At 43.9% G+C, this 24,475-nt stretch overlaps 1 protein-coding gene across 1 annotated transcript in view; it reads right to left on the bottom strand.

The window, feature by feature from the left end:
• LOC122942243 (VPS10 domain-containing receptor SorCS3-like) overlaps window positions 1-24,475 on the bottom strand; it is a 466,943-nt gene that overhangs the window by 72,313 nt on the left and 370,155 nt on the right. Inside the window, 1 exon segment of the mRNA XM_044299746.1 lies at window positions 6,484-6,601. Coding sequence (XP_044155681.1) covers window positions 6,484-6,601 — 118 coding nt within the window.

The raw sequence follows: 24,475 nt of genomic DNA, 5'->3' as shown, positions 1-24,475 counted from the left end.
AACCCGAACTATACAGTTCGAGTTCGCTCATCCCTATGTATAAACCTTCAATTTTTTTTATATAATCCTGCAATTTACACACTGACCACTAAGCCTAAAAGCTACGGTAGGTCTTTTGAGAGCGGCTACATGGGCCATAGACACAATGGACAGGAGCTGACTCCATTGATGGTGACTGGTGCAGAGGTCAGGAGGGGGCTGATAAGCTGTGATATCACCTATTGTGAATGGTGGGTCCTGTGTAATCTATATAGAGATGCTACTTGTCATTGTACTTCTTCTACCTGTGATGATAATGAGATGACTACTGAGTTACCTGTACAGAACAGGAAACCATGACCTATTATTAGGCCTAGTGGACAGAGTGAAAATAGCAGGATTATATATATCATGCACACAACCATATGTATTTTTGAGGTCCGAAAACCTCAAATCTGGAAAATACAGACATTGGCGGTGTGCATCCCATCCTTTCCACAGCCTATATTATAGAAATGCCTATTCCTGTGCAAATAATGGATAAGAATAGGACATGTTCTACAATTGGAACGGGCGCCCAGATACGGATAGCACACGGATGACATCTCTGTGCTGTCCTCATTTTTTGCAGTCCCACAGAAATGTATAGAGTCTGTGTCTGAACCGCAAAAAATACAGATCTGATGTGGACCATAAATACGGTTGTGTATATGAAGCCTAAAATATAGATAAATACATGGAAAAATAAATAAAAAACTCACCAAAATTTTTAAAAGATATACTTCATATGAAAGCACAATTTAAACAATAGGCCATTTTTGGATGATACAATCCCTTTTAACTTTTATTTTTTATTTTTTTTATCATAAAGTTTTTAATCGAACCCGAACCTGCAGTCAGCTGATCGCCATGGGACAAGCTGGTCATACATTTCCTCTGCAGCGGCCACTACAGGGGAAGAGTAATATTACATGACACTCATTCAGATGAATGGTTGACACCTGGTTAATACCTCCTTTACCAGAGTGACTCTGCTCTGCACTGTAATAGAGGGGAGTCCTAAGGAGGAGACCCTAACTTTATAATATCCATACCTTCATAGGCCGTATGGAAAAGGGTTATTTTATTAAAAGGGTTATTCCTCATTAGTTCTTTTTGTTCAGTCATATGATGCATCTCTGCTCTGGATTATCATTCTTTTGAATTAGGGAATGATTAACCAAAATAAATTTGCCAATTATTTCCAAATAATTAAATTTTGCTGTAAATCATCTTAAGCCTCATTTCATTTTTGGATTATATTTTATCAATTTTTGTGGTTTGTTAATAGTCTGTGCATGACTTCTACAAATCATTTTGCTCATTCATTAAAATTATTTTTTATTATATTTTCTTCCCAAGGACGTACATGCCATAAATGCAACTCCCTGATGAGAGGGGCCCACACCCAGTTGGTCTCATCCTCCTGTTCAAGAACCCCCTCTCAAAAGGAATAGCATTGTTAGCAGGGACGGAATTAAAGTGGCCCTGGAAAAAATACTAAAAGTGGCCCCGTTTTGTAGTCGGGTCCAAATTGATGGAAGGCAGGGCCAGCAATACCATATTGTAGCACATTATACCGCCCAACAAACACCACAGTCCATCACAAAATACCGCCACCAGCAACATATATCCCCCAAAAACTTCCACTGGCCGGCTGTGAGGAGGGCTCAGGCGTCCCCCTGGGCATCGGCCCACCGGGAAATTTCCCTGTAAGGTCTATGGCCAATCAGCCCCTGATTGTTAGCAAACAAAAGGGTTGAGATTTCAGTTTCGGTCATCAAAAGGGGCATGAAGGGGAAAAACAAGCATCAGAACCTTCTGTCCTTCAGCTCCATCGTATATGAACCCTCTGGTTCTCCTCTCCTTCTGATACCTTTTTCCAGAGCATTTTCCCCTTTGCACTCATTGTATGTACCTCTCCTGAAGTAATGGTTCCATAGCTGACTTGATTTGCACTTCGCACCTTTAATGACCTTCTCAAGAGTCAGATAAGTACTAGAGTGAATTTTCTGTTCAAGTGCTTCAGCTTATAGGTAATGGCTCTAAAAGTCCTGTATGATTATTGTAAATATCCGAGTTTGTAGATCTCTCCTGTTTATAGTGCTTGAAATTGCGACATTTACCTCAAGTTTCCAGCATGATTTTTTTTTTTTTAAAAAGCCTGAATTTATTTTGAGAATCCCTTGGAGCAGGAACGTTCTCACTGGATACAAATCCATACTTTGTGTTTGTTTCTTATTTAGAAAACAAAGTAATAACCAGCAGATTATGATTAATGGCAAAACAATAAAGTGGAACATCAATATGTCACATGAAAGGATGAAAAGTGCTAAATGATCCTGTAAAGGGCAAAGTGACTATAACTAATGAGCCTTAAACTCTAATATTTAAAGTGTATTCACCGCACACTCACTATATGCTCTAAAAGCATCAGCTCTTCTGAGGAACCTTTCCTGGGGAACATTGTATTTCCTTACAGACATAATGAAGCTCCTGGTCCCCAATGCAAAATCTGCAACAGGGATTCCCACCTACTGGACCCATCATGCACCACGGCCCAAGTATGTCTGTTATTTCAGCTATTTCCCGGCCTACCTGTATGGGTACAGAGCGTCTACACAGAGCGTCTACACAGAGCATAGAGGGACCTGCACAGAAAGAGCCCAGAGAAAAATCTGCAATGAATTCTCATGAGTTACATGATTTGTCATGGATTTTGCTCTGCAGCGCGGGGATGAGGTTTGCTGCTACTGGAATATGCTGCAGCTTTTCCATCAGCAAAATCTGGGTAAAAAATGACCATTAAAAGAAATACAGATGCTGTTGGCAAAACTTCTTGCCAACAGACTAGCTAAATTCCTCCCAAAATTGATCCATAGAGATCAAGTAGGTTTCATCAAATACAGAGAAGGGAAGGATAACACAGCTAGGGTACTCAACATTCTTCACTTTGTTAAGAAACGGGCTCTGCCCCTGGTCCTTCTCAGCACAGATGCTGAGAAGGCCTTTGATAGAGTTAGTTGGCCATTCATGTACTCAGTTCTCCACTCTATTAACTTCCCTCCTCACTTCATTAAAGCCGTACACGCCGTGTATTTTAACGCGTCGGCCTCCATAACAGTTAACGACACCATGTCAGCTCCCTTCCGAATAGGTAACGGTACGCGCCAAGGTTGCCCCTTGTCACCCCTCCTATTTGTCTTAACCCTAGAGCCCTTATTGCAATCTATTAGGTTAGATGACGACATCCAAGGTATAACCCTAGGAGACCAGCAACACAAAATAGCCGCATTCGCGGATGACATGCTAATATTGGTCCATAATCCTTCCAAGGCCCTCCCTAAGATCTATAAACATTTAGAAAACTTTGGCTTTCTGTCTAACCTAAAGATCAACCATAACAAATCATTCATAATCTCTACGGGTATTTCCAATACTTTAAAGAAGGAGTTAATCCAAACTTCGCCTTTTAATTGGTCCTCCCCTCACTTAACATTTTTAGGAGTCAAACTCGGTACAGACCCCGGCCAATTTTTCAGTCTGAATTATCTCCCTCTTCTACAGAAAATTAAATCTGATTTAGGAGCTTTAGATATCCCTATCCTCTCCTGGTTTGGGAGAAAGAATATACTAATGTCCCTTATCATACCAAAACTGACATACCTCCAACAAGCACTCCCAATACCTATACCCTCTACTTATTATGCCTCTCTCCGTTCTCTATTTAGAACCTTCATTTGGTCTGGTAAGAGGGCTAGGATTGCATATAAAGCTTTAACCTACTCAAAAGAGAGAGGGGGAATTTCATTACCGGATCCAGAAATATATGGTAGAGCTGTCCTTTTGGCGAGAGTCAAAGACTGGGTGAGATGCCCTCCGCACAAATCGTGGGTCACAATGGAGCAATCCCTTCTTGGCTCAACTTTTTCAGCCTTTCTATTGGGCAAACTATCCTCTGCCCCTCTCCGCTCTGACATATCTCCGGTTATGAAAGCTACTTTCCAAGCTTGGAATGCTCTGCAGAGATCCCCTATTAGTATACCTCTTCCCTCCCCAACTCTGACTGTGGGAGATGTATTTAATTTGGCCCCTCATGAAGTCAGAGACAGTATACCACCCAAGATTAAATTTTCTAATGTGAAAATCATTGATCTATATCAAGAAGGCTCCCTAATCTCCACAAACGATATGCACAAGTTACTTGATGTCAGCCCCTCACGGTTTAATTTAATATACTTTCTTAGATCTTACATGACCCTACATGGGGGACTAAATAACCTCCTTAGACCCCTTACATGGTTCGAGAGCATTATTTCCCAGACAAAGCCTCCACTTAAAATCATTTCCCAACTTTATAAAAAACTAAGAGACCCCCCTGCCTCACTAGTTCTTGCCTTTATTCGCTTGTGGGAGAAGGACCTACATAGAACCCTTCAGGAAGATGAAATTCAGAGAATCTATATCTCCCCTCATATTGCTTCCAGATGTGTGAAGATCCAAGAGAATAGTTTCAAAATAATCTCTAGGTGGTACAAAACCCCTGATAAAACGTGCTTGTACTCTGCTTCTGCTTTGGACGTGTGCTGGAGGTGCTCGTCAGATAGAGGTACATACCTTCATGTTTGGTGGAGTTGCCCTAAAGTTCTTCCCTGGTGGGAATATATTTTCAGGCAAAGCAACCAGATCTGTGGAACCAAATACCCTGCTTCTCCCGAAATTGCCCTCCTAAACCTCTTTCCCAAGGCCCTTTACACTCCCAGGTTAAAGCTATTCAAATACCTATTGAGTGCGGCCAAGCTTCTAATCCCAACTATGTGGCTCTCTCCGGAACTCCCATCTTGGGAACAATGGCTCCTCAAGATTGACCAGATTTATAGACTTGAGGAGATATACTCCTGGGAAGAGCGATCTTACCATAAATTTGAAAAAGTGTGGAAGGACTGGAAATCTTTCAGGGGATATAACCCCTGAGGTTTTTTATGGTTCGCCCCCTTCTGTGTAGCCAGTGGAAATACTCTGCGTGATAGTTGCACTCACTAGCTTCCTCCCTAATTTTCTGATCCGTAGCTGCTGGAAAAGTCCGCCTAACCCGCCTCAGATCATGATCCTAGCCTCATCACCCTAGATGCTAGCTTTATTGATATAGATTGAATCGTCTATGTGCTTTTGCCTCATATAGCTATAAACATGTGACCAGTTGTTCCCCCCCCCCACCTCCCCCTTTATTGATGTAATGCTCACTGATGATAATATTGTATTATGCCTGACAGATCTATTATGAAGGCGAACTGTTGTCGTCTATATTTACACAATGCTATATATCTGTACCTACAATATTACTCAATAAAAGAGTTAAAAGTTAAAAATAAAAAAATTACAGATAGAGTAATACAGTAAATATTAGAGGAGGGGGATGCAGCTTCTATCCCAATCTGTAAGACTGAACCGTGTGAGAAGAAGGAATTCCTGCTCTACCTTTTACATTTCTTTAAAAATTCACATATTTTTCTTATCCTTTACATATGATTAGAAAGGAGTCATTAAATGAGAAAGCAACGGAACATAAGAGAATACAGAACATCAACACCTTCTGAAGAGACGGCGCAGAGCAATGGCGATAATTAACAGAAGAAAGGGAAAGGTTCAGGACATGTTCAGTCAGATGTTATTTCAGTAATTCTAGACAACACAAACAATACATTTTCTGTTAGGACTGGGAGCAAAACATAGATAGAAGGATATAGATAGATAGATAGATAGATAGATAGATAGATAGATAGATAGATATGAGATAGATAGATATGGGAGAGATAAATAGATAATTAGAGATAGATATGATAGATAGATATTAGAGAGATAGATAGATAGATAGATAGATAGATAGATAGATAGATAGATATGAGAGAGATAGATAGATAATTAGAGATAGATATGAAATAGATAGAGAGATAGAAAAAATATTCCACGGCACTCCAAAGAAGTAAAATGAATGTGACTTTAATTCACCAACGCAATGTTTCAGTCCACACACTGGAACCTTCCTCATACCAAAACTGACATACCTCCAACAAGCACTCCAAAGCACTCCTTTTTTTCCTCTGCTTGAGGAAGGCTCCAGTGTGTGGACCGAAACGTTGCGTTTGTGAATTAAAGTCACATTCATTTTACTTCTTTGGAGTGCCGTGGAATATTTTTGTTTTCTGCAATTTTTGGGAGATTGGATCGCTCCAACATCTGCTGGCACCCTATTGTACTCTGGACCTGCAGTGCTACTCATACTATTATTTTTGCTAGATAGATAGATAGATATGAGATAGATAGATAGATAGATAGGAGATAGATAGATAGATAGATATGAGATAGATAGATAATAGATAGATAGGAGATAGATAGATAGATAGATAGATAGATAGATAGATAGATAGATAGATAGATAGATAGATAGGAGATAGATAGATATACCTGGTTGTGTAGATGCCAATTTTCAAAGTCATTTTCATTACACTTCCGTCCAAAAATGGACTTGTAATCCACCTTCACCAGCTGCCATTCTGAGAGAAGACTAAAATGTCCGAAGACCCTGTGATGCAAAAAAATAAAATAAAATCAGCTGACATTGCTGTCTCCACCTGAAGAGTTTTGTTTGAGTATTCTTCCAGTGACTTCAGGTGATCCCGTTCTCCTGAGCACTGAGGACGGGAGGGATCGATACTGTGCAGTATTAAGTATTGTGTGTAAGTATTACTACTTACAGTAGTGCCCATGAGAAGACTGAGTTGTTGGCAACTAGAGTATAAACCATGGAACAAGGCATTGTACTGCACAGAGAATGTCTATTATATGTGGGTTATCCAGGGACATACTGCCGAGGTACATGGGTCGGGGTATAAGATGTAGAATCACTCCCAATGGCGTTATCTAAGCTCCCTCCCCGGTCTTCACCCTTTAACCCCTAACAGGGATCTGGACTTCGCAGCAGGGGAACCACCAGGTTACTACCTTCTGAAGTAGTTTCCATTCAAGTGACTGCTCAGAAATAGAGTGGTTAAGGACAGACCGCAGTGAGGGCGGACAGAGTTTGTATGATCCAATAAAAAGTGTGAGGTCAGGGCGGGCAGTGAAGGGTCAAAACAGAGATCAGGTGGAGGTTAGGTCGGGCAGCGAAGGGTCAAAGTTAGGAAACAGGCAGAAGTCGGTACACAGGTAGATGAAGCATACAATGGCCCACGTTTGCAGGATACTAGTGAACTAAAGCCTATTGCTGAAACACTCTACCACAAGGTAAGATCCCTTAAGTACCCCAGGGTGACCAGCCATTGGCTGGAGAAAATCAAAGTGTGTGTGCTGACCCTTTAAGAGCCAGAAGGAGTGTGCTTGCCCTATAGGCAAATGGAGGAAGTGCCAAAAAGGAGCAGGCTGCAGCATGCAAAGGTGTTCAATAGAGCCAGTCCGGTGATTGGACCTGTCGGGCAGCAGGTTAGGAAGAGAACTGGAACTAGACCACCAGAGAACCAGGAAGCAGGTGAGTGGAGCAGCTGCTCTAACACATTGCATTTATTGTCCTTTCTGGGGCTGCTCTGCGGGGGGTATTGAGATACTATAATGTGTGCGCCATTGGTAGTTAGGTGCATACTTCAAGCATCACTATCATGAGAGGTTGTATAATATGTCAGCTTTCAACTGGAAAGGACATAAGGGAGAAAAATTGCAAGGAGAAACCTCTCAGCAGAATCCAACCAATCAGCAGTGCTGATTCACAACCCCTCCCTCTAATGCTCCTCCCACAAGTCCTTTTTAGTTGAATGCAAGCCTCTCTTGCCTGTTGTGATGAGTGAACCTATATGGAGTCCCAGCATACTTAATGTAGCACTTCCATCATTGTATTCACATAGTAGCCAATATGTAAATATGTTATGTATATTAGTGAATTCACTCCATGTATTCTGCTTCCAGTTCTGACTCTTTACCTTACTCTTTGTTTGGTCCTATAGCACAGCAGACAGTCTTAACTCTCTCAGTCAGACCATTAAAAAAGCCAGAAAGCCCTGATGTAGAGACTCACATTACACTGGTCAATGCTATGCTCTTCTGTGGGCATCTTTATCTAGACCTATCGAGAGAACAATAGAGCTGTTATATTGTTATGCTAATTCTACACCTACTATTACAATCAGGATTACCCTTCAGATAACATCTCTCCCTCACAGCAGCAGCTAAATGACACAGGGTTACCTATATAAACAGCAGCCTTTATCATGTGTGGTGACTACTACAGAAGGACAAGATGTTGGATTTAATGTTTAATGACATAGTACTGCTGAAAAAAAAATGGCCAAATCACAGAAAATGTGTTTAAATATTTAAACACTCCTTTCGGATCAAAGTTTCCCTTTAATGCCTTGTTTTTTAGCCAGTCAGGTCAAGGTTTGTAATATAATTTACACCTGCAGAACGTAATCCGATTGAGCTGAGACGGACAAAGTATAAACGGCTGTTAGTGCTCGGTCACTGGTCACAGAAGGTGGTGCCCCCTTTATTTTGGGTTCATGTTGAGATCACATGAATACTAGATGGCATCTCCCCTTACTGCCATACAGGCTGTCACTCTGGCATGGTAGCAGTCATATAGATGCTGCATATTCTCATGTAGTCATTCCAAGCTCTTTTATCTTGGAGCCTTAGTTCAGAAAAGGTGGTTGCCGGATGCTGTACATGGGAGATCCATCACCCCATCCAGTCACAGACATTGTTGAGGGGGGAGAAATCTGGTGATGGAGCTGGCCCGGGAAGTTGCTGGAGACCCTGAAGAGCAGGTTGTAAAGCGCAGGCAGTGTGTGGTGGCATTATGTTGTTGGGATACCAGGTCTCCTGTAGGACTGGATCTACGATGTCCTGGACATACCAGAGGCTGGTCAATGTTTTCTCCATGAATACCAGACAGGAACAGCCATGAAATCTAATGGCGCCAAACATCATAACACCTGATGTTAGTTCTGTATTTCTCCACACCATGCATGATGGCAGTAGGCCTGGATCCACAATGTCCTGGACATACTGAAGGCTGGTCAATGTTCTCTTTACAAAAAACAAACAAGAACGGTCATGGTAGCTCATGTTGCCCCTCAACATGACTCCTTGTGTTGGTTCTGTGTGCCTCCACATCATTCATGATGGCAGTAGGCCTGGATCCACAATGTCCTGGACACACTGAAGGCTGGTCAATGTTCCCTTCATGGAAACCAAGCAAGAACGGTCATGGGAGCTCATAGTGACCCTCAACATGACTCCTGGTGTTGGTTCTGTATGTCTCCGCACTACAGTATGCATGATGGCAGTAGGCCATCTTCAGTCCTTCTGAGAACTCTGATGCGACCACTGGTTTCTGCCAGTTCTGATATGATGGCACTGCTGGACATCTTCCGATTTTAAAGGGAAGTAAGCATGTGTCTTTCATCTGCTGGCTGCACTAAGTTACACTGGTCGACCAGTGGGTCTACAGTCCTCAACATGGTCAGGAGAAATGGTGTCCTCAATGCTGAGAAATACAGGCAGATACTTATCCATCATGCAGTTCCATCATGGAGGTGTCTAATTGGCCCAAAATTTATTCTGTGGCAGGACAACAACCCCAAACATCCAACCAATGTCTTTAAAAACTATCTTCAGGGTAAAGAAGAACAAGGAGTCCTGGAAGTATTCATACAGCTCCACAAAGCCCTGATCTCAGCATTATCCAGTCTGCCTGGGATTACATGAAAAGACAGAAGGATCTGAGCAAGCCAGAAGATCTGTGGTCAGTTCTGCTAGATGTTTGGAGCAAGTTCCTTCAAAAATTGTGTGCAAGTGTCCCTGGAAGGAAGCAAAGGGCGGTCACCCCAAATATTGATTGGATTTAGACTTCTCTTTTCTTCATTCACGTTGTATTTTTATTAATTGATAAAAATAAACTATTAACACTTCAATCTTTTGAAGCATTCTTACTTGGCAACAATTTTCTGCATCTACCTAAAAATGGTAGTTCTTTCGGCCCCCTCAGGCTCCTGGGCCCACTAGCAACGGCTACCTCTGCACCCCCTATAGTTACACCCTTGTATATCATACATCAGTATATATATTACATACATGATCATGCAGACATAGTAACATACACTAACATACACCTATCAATATTATATATTACATATAGGATCATACACATAACATACATCAGTATATTTATTACATACGTGATCATAGAGCATTGTGCACATAGTACATTTAGGATCATACCCTTTACATACAGAACATTTCAGTCAGACACGTGAGATAATGATATGTATTAGGGCACACAGGAGGACGACTGCGTGAAATAATACATACATAGTACACGGTACAGAGCTCGAATCGGCGAGTAGGTCACGTCGCCTCCTAATATCACTATGACAACACTAATAAAAGATTACAGAAAAGCATCTATAGTAGAAGACGCAGAACGCAGATGATATAATAGACGCATGCCTGAGACGTCGCAGAATTATAACCCAACAAGATAAAGGTCAAGCGGTGAGGAGGACAAAACTGACAGTGCAATGATGGGGAGAAGCGGACTACAATACCCAGAAAGTCTATGATAATTAGTTATTTAATTTACAAAAAAGACGGTTGAGGGTAAATCTAATAACCTATGTATATTGTATAATGTATCAGCGGTCAGTATAGGATAACTCCCATCATCTACACATATTTATACCCAGGACGGTGACTGAGATAAGAGGACATCTCTACTTCTAGAGGAAAGAAGGTTTCTCCATCAAGAGGGTTCTTTACTGTAAGAGCAGTCACAGTATGGACTGTCTACAATAAGAGTGTTCACACTATGGACTGTCTACTGTAAGAGTGGTCACACTATGGACTGTCTACTGTAAGACTGGTCACACTATGGACTGTCTACTGTAAGAGTAGTCACACTACGGACTGTCTACTGTAAGACTAGTCACACTATGGACTGTCTACTGTAAGACTGGTCACACTATGGACTGTCTACTGTAAGAGTGGTCACACTATGGACTGTCTACTGTAACAGTGGTCACACTATGGACTGTCTACTTTAAGAGTGTTCACACTATGGACCGTGTGGTCACACTATGGACTGTCTACTGTAAGAGTAGTCACACAATGGACTGTGTACTGTAAGAGTGGTCAAATTTTTGGACTGTCTACTGTAATAGTGGTCACACTATGGCCTATCTACTGTAAGAGTGGCCACACTATGGACGGTCTACTGTAAGAGTGGTCACATTATGGACTGTCTACTTTAAGAGTGGTGATACTATGGACTGTCTATTCTAAGAGTGGTCACACTATGGACTGTCTACTGTAAGAGTGGTTACATTATGGACTGTCTACTGTAAGAGTGGTCACACTATGGACTGTCTACTGTAAGAACGGTCACACTATGGACTGTCTACTGTAAGAGTGGTCACACTATGGGCTGTCTACTGTAAGAGCGGTCACACTATGGACTGTCTACTGTAAAAGTGGTCAAACTATGGACTGTCTACTATAAGAGTGGTCACACTATGGACTGTCTACTGTAAGAGTGGTCACACTATGGACTGTGTACTGTAAAAGTGGTCACACTATGGACTGTCTACTGTAAGAGCGGTCACACTATGGACTGTTTACTGTAAGAGTGGTCACACTATGGATAGTCTACTGTAAGAGTGGTCACACTATGGACTGTGTACTGTAAGAGTGGTCACAATATGGACTGTTTACTGTAAGAGTGGTCACACTATGGATAGTCTACTGTAAGAGTGGTCACACTATGGGCTGTGTACTGTAAGAGTGGTTAAATTATGGACTGTCTACTATAAGAGTGGTCACACTATGGACTGTCTACTGTAAGAGTGGTCACACTATGGACTGTCTACTGTAAGAGCGGTCACACTATGGACTGTTTACTGTAAGAGTGGTCACACTATGGATAGTCTACTGTAAGAGTGGTCACACTATGGACTGTGTACTGTAAGAGTGGTCACAATATGGACTGTTTACTGTAAGAGTGGTCACACTATGGATAGTCTACTGTAAGAGTGGTCACACTATGGGCTGTGTACTGTAAGAGTGGTTAAATTATGGACTGTCTACTATAAGAGTGGTCACACTATGGACTGTTTACTGTAAGAGTGGTCACACTATGGAGTGTCTACTGTAAAAGTGGTCACACTATTGACTGTCTACTGTAAGAGCGGTCACATTATGGACTGTCTACTTTAAGAGTGGTGATACTATGGACTGTCTACTGTAAGAATGGTCACATTATGGACTGTCTACTGTAAGAATGGTCACACTATGGACTGTCTACTGTAAGAGTGGTCACACTATGGACAGTCTACTGTAAGAGTGGTCACACTATGGACAGTCTACTGTAAGAGTGGTCACACTATGGACTGTCTACTGTAAGAGTGGTCACACTATGGACTATCTACTGTAAGAGTGGTCACACTACTAATTGTCTTCTATAAGAATAGTCATACTGTGGAGTCTCTACTGTAACAGCAGTTACACTCTGGTCTTTCGTTATAATGTGTCAGGGTTAACACTGGTGTGTTTAACAAGCTGTTGCTGCTGGTGGTGGATGCTGCCGTCCTCTCCTCCTTTCCTCCTCCAGACGAGCTATCCTGTGGACCCTACACCGGGCTACATCACCAATAAAGAAAATCTGTATTCAACGTGAGCAGGAGAAACTCTCAACAAGCCCTATAGCAGTCCTACAGATTTGCACACCGAACACTTGCACTATGGGAATTTTGAAACAAAGGATGCACTAGCACTTTATTTTTTATCTTTATTTTTTGCCGTTTCTGGTGTTTATTTTTGTGTCTCGGGTGTGTTCTGCATGTTGAATCACTGTGAAAACCTAGCCTAAAGGAATACTAAACTTACAGATGAATGATACGAGTAAACAGGAGATAATCTCGCCGGCTCATTTTGTCAGATATAGTGAAAAGCTGCGGGTTGCTGCAGCAGCAAAGTGGATGAGTTTTTAAAAAATCCCCACATGCCGAGGAAAATGTCGTAACTTGCTCCATAGTGTGGATTTTAAATCAACAGCATGTCGGTTTATGCTATTCCCTTACACTGCAGAGTAATATATAAATCAGGGGGATTTTTTTTCACTACAATATTAATCCAGTGGGAATGTAGCCTTATTGCAATTAATTCTTTAAAGTGCATTTCTCAGCAGATTTGTCCCTATGACACCGGCTGACCTGTTCCATGTGCGCTTGGCAGCTGAAGGCATCTGTGTTGGTCCCATCGTTGCTGAGAAAAATTATGTTTTAATATATGCAAATGAGCCTCAAGGAGCAACGGGGGCGTTACCATTGCACCTAAAGGCTCTGCTCTCTCTGCAACTGCAGGGCCAGGCAGTTTAAACATCATCACACCTGGTCCTGTCAATCAAAGTGCAGAGGGCGCAGCAGTTGCAGAGAGAGCAGATCCTCTAGGTGTAACGGTAACGCCCCTGTTGCTCCTAAAGGCTCATTTGCATATATTAAAACATCATTTTTCTCAGCATTGTGGACACATATGAACATGGGACCAACACAGATGCCTTCAGCTGCCGAGCGCACATGTAACAGGTCAGTCAGTGTCATAGGTATAAATCTGCTGACAGATGCACTTAAAGTTCTACTGGTAATACAGGGGTTAATTTCTTGCTGTGGGGCTTAATAAATGGGTGGGGATTAACAGAGCAGAGCAGAGGGGGGAGGCTCCTGCTCCAGCCAGTTGTCTTACAGCTAGACACAGGATTGTGAGGAGGACGAAACACAGGACTTGGGATGCAAAAAGATTACTTTGTATATTTATCAGTTTTAACTGTAATTAGAGTCAAAATAGGATCAAAGAAAGACAAAGATGCAGGAAAGTAGAGATGGGATTATTAAAAAATGTTGTGCCTTTTATATGCTATGGGGATATGACAGAGGGTGGATGATCACATGTTCTGGATTACTGGATGGCCATAAAATACATACAATTCTTCACAAATACAGTTGCCCCTAGAATGTTTTCATATGGATACAATGAAAACATTGTTTATTGTGGACGTTTTCAGGGAAGTTTTCTGAATACATTTTAATATTTTTTGTATGGGAAGGAGATTTATAGCGGAACATCTCAGGAGTGATGTGATCCAGGCACCCGCACAAGAGGCAGGCGCCGTCTAATGGAATCCATCTGGTGACTCGCTGATGACTGAATGTCAAAAAAATTTTTTTTTTACCAGAGGCGCACTCAGCCTCGCTATCTGCACCGTGAATATCAGAGGTTCATTAAGATGCGGGCGCGGTGATGATAATTAGGCAAATTGAAAATAGATACATTAGCATTACGAATGGAAGCAAGGCAGCGCGAGGAGGCGCGCAAATAAATCAGTGAGCAAAACTGATCTGATGAGGTTTCCTATCGGCCAGATATAAATATTGGAAGAGACGACACAAACAATACATTCTGTACGAATGGAGTGAAGTTAATTTTATTTTTAATTCTATTTTTGTATTTTATTTAAAAAAAATTATTTCAAAAAGTTCATATTCTGAGTCACTTCTGACTAACATAGAGTTCTAAAATTTGGGGAAGATACAGTATATTGTAAATCTTTATAAGCGAGTGTGACAAATTTCAGGCCAATTTATAGATTTTTTTAAAAAACAATTAAAGGCATTAAAGTGAATGAAGTGACGTGATTCCTCAAAAATGGAGAAAACTAAACTGGGCACAGTGGTCAAGTACCTGAAAGGGATATCACTGCAAGAGATTCATGGGACACACACTGGGTGATAATGCTCTTTTTTTTTATTTATTTTTTGAGTTTCAATTTTTTTTATTGAAAATGAAAGTATGCATACATAAGGTGTATACAGTATACTGATATTGACATTGCAGGTACAATACAAGAACGCGGTAGAAGGACAGATCCTTGGTTATTAAACACAATAGTCAATCTTATTTCCTCGGCAGGTCAAAAACCTTAATTTAAAGGAGTTCACTTGAAATTTCTATAGGAAATCCATATTTTCCAATTGAGGTTAAAAAAATGTATCCTACGGCTTTCCCATGCTGCAATCTCCTCAAATCTATAGATCTGATCTATTTTTCCTATCCATTGGTGTACGGAAGGGAGTTCCGTGGATAAACACATTTTTGAGAGTCGGGGAGGGGTCGTTACTGAATTGGAGGGTGAGAGACCCAGCAAGGCCAATTGAGGCGAAGGTGGTATTCCTAGTTTGCAAATTGTATTAGCCTCGCTGAATATCCAAGACCACCAAGTCTGAATAAGGGGACATAACCACCAAATATGAAAAAATTTGCCCTTTTGCTTTTTACACCTCCAGAAAGTATCCGAGCCATTTGTGTTATAGAGACAGGTGATATCAGGGGTCCTATACCAACGGGTTAAGATCTTTTAAACATTTTACTGTGTTCAGACACATCTGGAAGATTTGTGTGGAAGCATTAGGAGTTTAGAAATTTCAGATTGAGAGAAGGAGGATCCTAAATCTCTCTCCCATAGGCTTATAAATGCCGATTTGATCAGAGATACTGGGGTACTTAATTTCTTGTATAGTTGGGATATAAGTCTGGTATGTTTTCGAGTTGTCAATAAGTAGTCTTTCAAACCAAGTCAAAGGGCGCATTAATGCCCCCATAGGAATGTTTTTGGAAATAAATGTACGTAAGAATGATAATAGGGGGGGAAAAGGGCTTGCATTCTGGGAAAATTTGCATTATGTGTTCATTATCCAGAACTACTCCACTTTCATCAAATAAAGAGTATATTGGAAGTGTAGAATTCCGAATAGTGTGAGGTAGACATTCCCGTAAGGTAGAGGGAGCGTGAGCCAGGACATCACGTATTTGACTCAGCGGTGATGGAAGTGGTATGGCATACTGAGATGCTTGGAGCCAATGCCATGCTGAAAGTGCTGCTTTCACAATTGGGTTAAGGGGTCTGCCCTGTATTGGGAAGTTTCCTAAACCCACTAGAAGGCCAGAAGGATAAGAGCCTAGATCACTCTGCTCCATGCAAACCCAGGTTTTCTTCGGAGGTCTAGCTAGCCGATTGACTACCCTTGAGAGTAAAACCGCTTTCCCATATAATTCAGGGTCAGGAAGGCCTATTCCCCCACAGTGTTTGGGTCTACAAAGAACAGAGCGAGCCAGTCGGGTCCTCTTCCCTGCCCATATAAAAGAGCTAATTTGTCTTATGTAATATGTCTTTGGTACTGGAATCGGTAAGACTTGTTGGAGATATGTCAGTCGGGGTAATACTAGGGAGGTAACTATATTCTTCTTTCAGAACCATGACAGCATTGGGGTTTTTAGCAGGGTGAGTTGATCTTCTATCGACTGGAGGAGAGGAGTGTAGTTTAAATGAAAAAGTGATGTGGGGTCAGGTCCTATTTTGACACCTAAGTAGGTGATATGAGGGGTATCCCAATTAAAGGGGGAGTTGGTTTTCATTATGGTTCTAATTGGGGTTAGGAGGTCTATACTAAGGATATGTGATTTATTCATGTTTATTTTGAAATTGGAGTAAAAGCTAAACTGTTCTAATATCTTATATATGAGTGGGAGAGCCGTCAGTGGGTTGGTGTTTAGTATAAGTAAGTCATCTGCAAAAGCAACCACTTTGTGTTCGCTCTGACTCACCTTAATGCCCTCAATCTTTTTTTCTTTCCTGATTGCTTGCAGAAGGGATTCCATGACCATAATAAATAATAATGGTGATAATGGACAGCCCTGTCTGGTGCAATTCCAGATTGTGAAAGATGGTGTGTAATTTATGATTTTATATCAAGACACGGAGGCTCATATTTGCTTAACTCTTTCTTTACTGAATGTATAGCAGCAAAGACAACTGAAGAAAAAAAGACATCAGTGTAACCATGGAAACAACTCCACCCCCATAGCCCCTATATAAGGCGCATCCCCACTTGGACACTTCCTCTTTCTTTGCTGCTTCAGATAAGTACATGTTTATAATTGATCTGTGCTAGGTTGTTTTTTCGGTATGATTTTCTTTCCCTACTAGTTAGGTTTTTTCCCCCTTTATACTAGTAGGGTTATACAGGTAGTATTCTTTGTTGCGGTCGCCATGCTTAGCGTCCGCTAGATAGGGCTCCTTGGTCTGCCCGTTTTTTCTGTCTCACGTTTTCTGTGAGATTATTTCTCCCCTCCTTCATTATAACCTCCTTAGTCGTTATTGTCTTATTATTTTACAGTCTCTGTTTATTTAATACCGCCTTGTCCCTGGTGCGGGTTTCTGCGCTGGGGTCTCTCCCCTTTACTGCGCTGCTTTCGGCCATTTTGTCCCCCCTCCTCACATCTCAGGTCCTTACCTCCTCGCCGCTTCTTCCCGGGCTGCGCGCGATCGTAATCTCGCGAGGTGCGAGATTCTCGGGCGCCATCTTCAATTCCGTTGGTTCTGGGCGCCGAGATCTCGCGACATTGCGGACGTCATTCCTTTGGCGTCCGCTCATTGGCCCTCACTCCGGAGAGGTGGAGTCTTGTGTTTCCACTCCCCCTCCAGTTCCCGGGCTTCTGGCTGTGCGTCCCGGCTACCGGTACTGTTTATATATCGCTTCTCCTGTCGCTATTATCCTGCTCAGCAGCTACTGTGCCTCCCTGCGCCGCACTTTTAGTTTTATTCCTCCTCCCAGTGTCCTCTATTAGTCTGTTGGGGTGACTTACTCCTACAGATTTAATCATGTCCTCTGTGCCAGCGTCCCCTGCCGTTTCTTCTCAGGACAGGCATACTATTCAGGTGACTCCCACCACCCCTCACAGGGTTAATGAGGTTTCTGCTCCTGTTGCGCAGGCCTCGCAGCTACAGCAAACTATCTCCGATGCAATTGTTGCTGCAATGGGGACCATGTCAGCCTCTCTGACACAGTCGATATCACAGGCCCTTAGGGCTCACCCAGTTTCTGATATGCCCCCCCCTGCCTCCAGAACACTTCTGACTGATGGCTCTGGTCCATCCACTGACTGCATGAATAAGTCACGCAAAAGAGCTAATCCGCGCCCGGCAGAAAGGGTGCGATCCTGGAAAACCGCCCGGGCACAACCGGAACCGGTTTCTGATTCAGACGCAGAGTCTGTTGAGGAGGCAGGTGAGAATTGGTCCGCTCACTCGGGGGATGAATTGGCTGATATTGCAGTTGACACTGCCTTAGATGACCCGTCTCTGACAACGGGTGTCATTACTGAGCCGCTTGATGACGTCAAGGACGCAATTATAGACCCCTTGGGAGATCCTCTGTTCAATCCCGACCAGCTGCACCATCCACGGTCCTCTGAGTGGCTTCCCGCCACCCATGTGACCCAATATCTAGAGGCCAGGATCCGCACGCCTCTTTCCAAGGAGGCTCGCAGCAAACTGCGCGCGGAATGTCCCCGTCCCTTAATCCCTAACAAGATATGCGAAACCCCTTCCGTGGATCCTAAAGTGGTCCAATTCCTGGCAAAAACCGGTTTCAACCCCCGCAAGGGGCTTGATTCTGCGCTCAAGGCTTGCCAGGATAAACTGCTGGATGTAACCGGCCCTCTGGCAAAAATCCTCGATTTAGCCGAGGCCGCTAGAGTAGCGGGCACGCAGGTCGATCCAGAGGATCTTAGCGGCTGGGCCCAGAGAGCCATATGTTTAGTGGGCAATGTGAACACCTCCATTGCCATCGAGAGACGCAAGGCCATCTTAATGAAGATAGAGCCGAAATTAGCTAATCTGTCCCTTTCTGAGTCGGGCAAGGAGGCGCAGGGCCTCCTTTTTGGAGACCCCTTTATTAAAGAATTGGGGAAGTATGTTGGGGCCTTCACGGCCCTGGATAAGGCGCAGAGTTCTATGCGCCGTGTGTTCCAGCCTCGTTTCTCCTCTAGGGCCGGCAGTCTCAGGGGCCGACTGTCCGGCCGCTCCAATTTTCAGCCCAGAGGCACGGGCAGAGGCTCCTTCAGTTATCGTCAGTCCCTGCAGGACCCCAAGTACCAGCCGACCTTCTTCCCGTCTCGAGGAGGTTCGTTCCGCTCCAGAGGATTCCGTGGCGCTCCAGGATCCAGACGCCCGTATGGTAAGTCATCTCCATGTGTCTTATCCGAATTCGCTACAGGTTGGGGGAAGACTCCGTTTCTTTTCCCGTGCGTGGTCAAGGATCACCTCAGACCAGTGGGTCCTCTCCACAGTCCAGGGGTTCACCATCGAGTTAGTGTCCGCCCCAAGAAATCTTCCTCCCATTCCGAGGGTTTCTTGTTCGATCCAGATGCAGACGCTCTTAGATACGGAGCTTTCCTCCCTCTTCCGGAAGGAGGCGATAGAATTATCACCCGATCCGCACACGGGAATACTGAGCAGTATTTTCCTGGTGCAGAAAAAAGGAGGTCAATTCCGTCCAGTCATAAACCTCAAAAATTTGAATGTCTTCGTTCGCTACAGACATTTCAAGATGGAAGGCATCCATCTGTTAAGGGATATGCTTCAACCAGGAGACTGGTTCGTCAAATTGGATCTAAAGGACGCATATCTCACGGTCCCAGTGGCGCCTGCTTCCCGCAGCCTTCTGCAGTTCCTTTGGAAAGGCCGCATCTGGCGTTTTACCTGCCTCCCGTTTGGACTGTCGTCTGCCCCATGGTGTTTTACGAAACTCATGAAGCCGGCGGTGGCCTGGCTCAGGGGCAGAGGGATACGTCTGATCATTTATTTGGACGACATCCTGATTATGGCCCAGGATCCGCCCCTTTTACTTGGTCATCTGAAATTGACTCAAGACCTTCTTCAGGGCTTAGGGTTCATTCTCAACCTGGAGAAGTCTTGCCTTTTGCCGGCCACTTCCATAGAGTTCCTAGGTTTCACCATAGATTCGGGGAGTCAGACGCTCAGTCTGCCGGCATCCAAGGTCAAGGCGATTCGCAAAGAGATCCGCCATTCTCTCTCCCTCCCGCAGGTATCTCTTCGTCAGCTGGCCCGCCTGATTGGGCTTCTAACCTCTTCCATTCAGGCGATTTTCCCAGCCCCCCTTCACTATCGAGCCCTTCAGAGGCTCAAGATTGCGCACCTCAGGGCGGGGGCTTCATTCTCGGACACTCTGGTTTTGGACACAGAGACCAGACACGAGCTCGTGTGGTGGATCCACAATTTATCTGTGTGGAATGGCAGAGCCATTTTCGGTCCCAGCCCCGACCTTGTCATAGAGTCGGATGCCAGTCTTTTAGGTTGGGGGGCCCATTGTCAAGGGGTGTCCACGGGAGGGGCGTGGTCCCCGGACGAATCACACCTGCATATCAACGCTCTCGAGCTCTTAGCGGGATCTTTTGCGATCCGCAGCTTTGCTGACGGGTCGGCTCGGGCGTGTGTTCGTCTACGGATGGACAATGTTTCGGCTGTCCGTTATGTGAACTGCCTGGGGGGGACGCGTTCCAAGGTCCTATCGTCTCTGGCCAAAGATTTTTGGGAGTTTTGCCTGTCCAGGGGTCTTTCAGTCGTGACCGAGTACCTTCCTGGGTTACACAACACGTTGGCCGACTGGAGTTCTCGTTGTCTTTCAGATTCCAGCGACTGGAAGTTGGATTCGGAGGTGTTCCGGGATATTGTATCTCTCTGGGGCCCGTTATCCATCGATTTATTTGCGTCGCGTTTGAACGCACAACTCCCCAGGTTCTTCAGCTGGCGTCCGGACCCAGAGGCCGAAGCGGTGGATGCTTTCCTGCAACCCTGGGGTGGTCCTCTGCTTTACGCTTTCCCTCCGTTCGCACTCATCCCGCGAGTGCTCGCTCAGGTGTGCCGCCAGCAGGCCCAGTTAGTCCTGATAGTTCCTTATTGGAGAACGCAGTCGTGGTTTCCCCAGCTACTTTGTCTTCTGTCGGAAGAACCTCGACTCTTGCCATCTTTCCCTCGCCTCCTGCTCGACCCTTACGGTCATCCACACCCTCTACTCCTAGACGAATCGCTTCATCTTCTCGCCTGTCGAGTTTCAGGGGTTCCTGGGATCCCTCCAGCTTTTCGGCGGCGACTAGACGTCTGTTGGAGTCTGCTTGGGCCCCAGGCACTAGACGAGCCTACCACGCTGCTTGGGACGTCTGGTGTCGTTGGTGCAGTTCTCGGGACTTGGATCCCGTACTTGCCCCTGTGACGGACATTCTTCAGTTCCTCACATCTCTGTTTGAAGCGGGGAAGGCTTTCCGTACTCTCAATGTGTACCGGTCTGCCATTTCTTCCAGGCATTCTGGTTTTGACGGTGTTCCGGCCGGCCAACATGCTCTAGTGTGCAGATTGTTGCGCGGTTGTCGTTTAGCACGGCCTCCACGTCCTCGCTTCTCTTCTACTTGGGACGTGGCGACGGTTCTCCGGTTTTTAGAGAGTTGGCCCTCCAACGATAGGTTGTCTCTCCGTCAGCTATCGGCCAAGTTAGTGACCCTTTTGTGTTTGATTTCATGTAAACGGGTTTCTGACGTCCGGGCTTTAGATGTTGATGCTCGCTATTTTACGCCTGAGGGAGTTTTGTTCAATATTTCTCGACGCACTAAGACGGGCATTAAGTCCGTTGCTTATCCGTCTTTCCCTTCCTCTCTGCAGTTGTGTCCGGTGGCCTGTCTTCGGGAGTATGAGGCTCGCACTCTGGCTTCTCGTTCTGGGAATGATCCCCAGCTTTTCATTTCGTTCCGCCGCCCTTTTGCGCCGGTTTCAAGTGTCACGCTGTCCCGTTGGGTCAAATGGATCCTATCCCTATCCGGTATTGACACGTCCATATTTACCGCGCATTCTGTGCGTGGGGCAGCAGCTACCTCTATGTCTGTGGCTGGTGCTCTTTTGGAGGACGTGTTGCGCTTGGCAGACTGGTCCCGCGTTGCTACATTTCGGGAGTTCTATTTTAGACCTGTTCCTCACGCCTTTTCCTCCGTGATTGCTCAGCTTTAAACTAGCAAATATGAGCCTCCGTGTCTTGATATAAAATTCAGGATTTTCCTAAGTTATGACGTAAAGTCATGATTTTATGAAAGACACGGAGGCGAGTATTTCCCTCCCATTATTTGAACCCTCCCGTCTGGTCTGTAATGTCCTGTGACCTTGCATGGAATGTTACTTGTTTGTATTCATTTAATACCTAATTGCTTTTGCAGGGAATAAGTCCAGGTGTGGTTCCACACTCGGATTGTTTGTATCCATATTACCATGATGTCTTATTTTCTCTTCAGGTTGATCATCCTCCATCAGCTGTTCCAGGTCTACATTGCTGCAATACAGCGTTGTTCACAGCCGGAGTTCAGGCTGTTTGTTGACCGTTCCAGGTTCCAGGTTTTCATCGGTTGAAGTTCACAAAGAAAGAGGAAGTGTCCAAGTGGGGATGCGCCTTATATAGGGGCTATGGGGGTGGAGTTGTTTCCATGGTTACACTGATGTCTTTTTTTCTTCAGTTGTCTTTGCTGCTATACATTCAGTAAAGAAAGAGTTAAGCAAATACTCGCCTCCGTGTCTTTCATAAAATCATGACTTTACGTCATAACTTAGGAAAATCCTGAATTATAGAGGCTGAGGCATATGTATATAGGGAGAAGATAGCTATGATATATTGGTCAGGTAGTCCAAAAGTACTTCTCTCATATACTCCCAGCTCACCCTATCAAAGGCTTTTTCTGCATCCGTGATAAGGAGGACTAGCGGACGTTTAGTCTTTTTTAGTAAAATAGATGGCATTCAATACTCTAGCGGTATTATCTCTGCCCTTTCTACCACGAACAAAGCCAACTTGGTCAATTTTGATCAGGCTAGGGAGAAATCTGGATAGGCGAGTGGCCAACATGTTAGCTACTAGTTTTAAGTCCAGATTTAACAATGAGATTGGGCGATAATTAGCACAGTCAGAACCATCTTTCCCCTCTTTGGGGATCAGAGTTTTGTGGGCTCTTGTCATGTCAGCCGATAGTGGGACACCAGACAGGGAGCCATTGCATATTGAGAGTAAATGTGGACCTAACGTATTGCAGAAGGTGCGATAATATAGAGCTGGGAGGCCATCTGGGCCCAGACTTTTCCCATTTGGGAGTTGTTTTATTGCTGTCATGAGTTCTTCTAAAATAAAAGGTGTTGAAAGAGCCTGGGCTTGAGTGTTTGATAAGGCAGGTAAAGAAAGGGAGCTGAGAAAAGAGGTCACTGATTCTTTTGGGGGAGAGGCAGGGGGGGTATGGGTTCCTTTCCAAGCCTCTTGTATATTAGATAAGGAATAATAAGAGATTTGAAATTGTTTAGCTATCTCTGGGGTAGAGAAGACCTCTCCTCCACCTGGGACCTTAATTCTGTGAATATAGTTATGGGACTTCCTCTGTTTAATGTGCTGCATCATAAACTTGGAGGCTCTATCTCCATGGGCGTAATATTTAAACCACGAATGAAGATAGTATTTTGCTGATGTAGTATTAAGGAGGTTTTTTTAAGGCTGTTCTTAATTCAGTAAGTTCAGCAAGATGTATGTCCAAGAGGGATTTTTTGTGCAGGGTTTCTAGACGTTGAATCTGGGATAGAAGTTCCTCTGTCCGTGCTTTCCTTTCCTTTTTGAGTCTGGCTCCTATTATAATAAATTGGCCTCTCATGTATGCTTTATGGGTGTCCCATAGAACCTGTGGGGAGATCTCCGGGTGAGAATTAAGCGAGAAGAACACTTAAAGCAATTTTGGGTATGGTTCATGTTTTCTTCCGAAGAAATAAGTTGTTCATTAAGTCTCCATCTAAATGCTCGTGGCTCTAATGAGAGGGCTAGGATGCTAATGAACACAGGAGAATGGTCTGAAAGGTGCATGGTACCTATATATGCTTGGGAGCATAGGTGTAAGTGTTCTTTAGACAGGAACAAATAATCTATGCGATGGTAAGAACCATGAGGCGGAGAGAAGAAGGTGTAGTCCTGCGTGGAGGGATTAAGAATACGGCAAGCATCACAAATAGACCCTTGGTGTAGTTTTCTCTTAAGATGTCTAAGTGCTTTGATAGAAATAGCAGATTTTTTGGAGGTTGAATCTAGGGATGGTTCTAAGGATACATTAAAATCACCCCAAACACCACCACACCTTCCTTGTATGTTTCTAAGAGAGAAAGCTCCTCATCAAACCATGAGACCTGGTTTGCATTGGGGGCATATACATTTGAAAAAGTATGTAACTGATTGACGACCATTATGTATCTACCCTCTTCATCCTGGATATGTGAAAGGGAGATCCCTTCGGAACCCAATGCTCACACCTCTAGAAGCTGAAGAATTGGAGCCGCAGTGGTACCAATGTGGGTATGTAGAGCGGGTAAGATCGGGGGTACTTGTTGAATTTAAAATGTGTCTCCTGAAGCATCAGGACTGAACATTTTTCTTTTTCGCATAAGCGAAAATTTGTCAACGTTTGGATGGGGCGTGAAAACCTTTAACATTAAATG

The sequence above is a fragment of the Bufo gargarizans genome, chromosome 6, assembly GCF_014858855.1.
Source record: "Bufo gargarizans isolate SCDJY-AF-19 chromosome 6, ASM1485885v1, whole genome shotgun sequence".
Lineage (NCBI taxonomy): Eukaryota > Metazoa > Chordata > Amphibia > Anura > Bufonidae > Bufo > Bufo gargarizans.
This window is presented reverse-complemented; position numbering and strand designations above follow the sequence as displayed.